The following is a 2,109-nucleotide window of genomic DNA, read 5'->3' as shown; positions in this document are numbered from 1 at the left end:
AAAGAATCTTCAGAAAGAAAGATCATAAATGTTACTCAGTAAGTAGTCATTTTCATATGTCTGTAATTGAATTGATTTTTAACATGATAACGAAACATGATAAGGCATTATTTATGTGGTATAAACTCAGTGAGTAAGTGCTGATATTATCTGCATTCGGATCACACTGTGTGAAAATCTGTTAACCACACAAAACACTTTCAGTTCAACCACTTTTCCACCTTCACCGATAAGTAGAGCTCATAATTTCCTGCATTGAGCCCCAGACTCATTTTCCACCGTGCATTTGCAGAAAGGGACTTTTCTTGCATTGCTCTGCACTTGAGAGCTTTGGGCATGTTCTTGAGAAGATGCAACCTGAAAATGCTGAAGACAGGTAATTTGTACATGAGGGTCCTTATGAGGGTCCGTCATAAATGTAAAGATGTTTTCTGTGGAATTTGGATGGAAAAGAAATAAGAAACAAAATATGGAAAACTCAAATCGACCACATTTCTCTGGTTACCTGTGTGAGCGATTTAGAGTGGATTCACAGAATTGGGGAAGGGTACAACAGGAAGTACTACCTCTGCAGGCCACATCACGGTTTTCCCCCATGCCTGTGATGTCACTTGTTCCTCATCGGACTGAACCCCTATAGGTCTGTAGAGTGGAAAGTACAAGCTCACCCCTTTATAAAGCGGGCCGCGTCAGTGAGGTGATCATCTTCGAGGCTATCAGCCACCGATAAAGCGACCAGCACATCAAGATCTGATCAGCGACCGACCACAGACCCGAACATGAGACCCCACTGCATCTTCATCGCCTGCTTTGTGCTCTTCGCTTTCTGCTCACTGGCTCGGAGTGAATGTGCGTCTTTTTCTTTATTTCTTGAATTTTGTTTTTAGACAAACAATAGACTATTAATAATTGAATGCATATTTGTTAAGCGTTTTCTTGATTTTTAAATGTATCCCATTCATATATTAATTTATATAAAGTGTTTTTAAAACAATTTTCTTTTCTTTTTTTCCCCTGCAGTCAGCCAAGGTCCCGACAAGTGCTGCTTTTCTTTTTCCAATGTAAAAATCCCAGTAAAGCAGGTTGAGAGTTATCATACTACACATCTTGAATGCCACAGGACTGGTATCATGTAAGTATTTTTTGTAATGTCTTAATTAAAATGAATTGTGAATTAGTTATGTGAAATCATGACCCGTCTTCTCTTTGAAATTTCAGTTTCATCACAAAAGCTCAAAGAGAGATCTGCGCTGACCCGTCAGAGAGATGGGTTCAGAGACTGATGAACTTGGTGGATAATCGAACCATGAAGGAGATGTCACAGAGCAGCTCTGGGGACAGTGAATAAGATGTGAATGGCTCTTCACTTTTCAAACTATTGAATTGAACAGTTTTCAAACTGATTTTAAGCTGATTTATTTAAAAGTAATAATATGCATATCTGTTAATCAATTAAGAAGACTGTGGTATTCAAATATATTCAAAGCCTATTTAAAATAGAAATGTAATCTGAATATGTAATCTGTTTTAATTTTTTAATCTTTACTATATGCAAAATAAAGATTATGGAAAGACACTGGATTTCATCAATGTTGTTCTTTTTTGAAGAAAAAAATATATAAATAAAAAATGCAGAAAAAATAAATTGAAATTTAAAGAACCAATATTTAATAATCAACAATTGCTCTAGCAACGTGAATACTGATACTGCTTATAATAACAATGCTAGTCCCTATTGTAAAATATATATATCAAATATAATATTGTGAAAAATTATTTATAATGTTCTTTGGCTCATTTATTGTACGGATCCAATAAAGATCTGTTGGACTTTCATAAGAGAGTACTGTGTCACTATAAAAACATGCTACAGATAATATTCTTTTGTTTTTGTTTTTTTTGCAGAGGCCTCCAACCCTGATCTTGGGGACTACCTTCCTGCAGTATTCAGTTCCAAACCACCTGTCTGTAATTATCAAGTAACCCTGAACACCTTGATTTGCTGGTTCAGGTGTGTTTGATTGGGGATGGAGCTGAACTCTGCAGGACGGTAGATCTCCAGGAGCAGGGTTAGAGACCCCTGGCTAATGGATACCAGGCCTGCTGGCC

General features: G+C 36.8%; 1 protein-coding gene across 1 annotated transcript; it reads left to right on the top strand.

Moving 5' to 3' along the window:
• The first annotated feature begins 570 nt into the window (after positions 1 to 570).
• Positions 571 to 1,555, top strand: LOC107676232 (C-C motif chemokine 13-like). Its single transcript, XM_016470736.1, has 3 exons — positions 571 to 849; positions 1,021 to 1,132; positions 1,219 to 1,555. Exons 1-3 carry the CDS (start codon positions 780 to 782, stop codon positions 1,346 to 1,348), a joined length of 312 nt encoding a protein of 103 aa, XP_016326222.1. The 5' UTR covers positions 571 to 779; the 3' UTR covers positions 1,349 to 1,555.
• The last annotated feature ends 554 nt before the right edge of the window (positions 1,556 to 2,109 follow it).

Source organism: Sinocyclocheilus anshuiensis, unplaced genomic scaffold, assembly GCF_001515605.1.
Source record: "Sinocyclocheilus anshuiensis isolate Anshui unplaced genomic scaffold, SAMN03320099.WGS_v1.1 scaffold2322, whole genome shotgun sequence".
NCBI classification, from domain to species: domain Eukaryota; kingdom Metazoa; phylum Chordata; class Actinopteri; order Cypriniformes; family Cyprinidae; genus Sinocyclocheilus; species Sinocyclocheilus anshuiensis.
The sequence above is the reverse complement of the archived record's forward strand: the minus strand, read 5'-3'. Positions and strand labels throughout refer to the sequence as shown.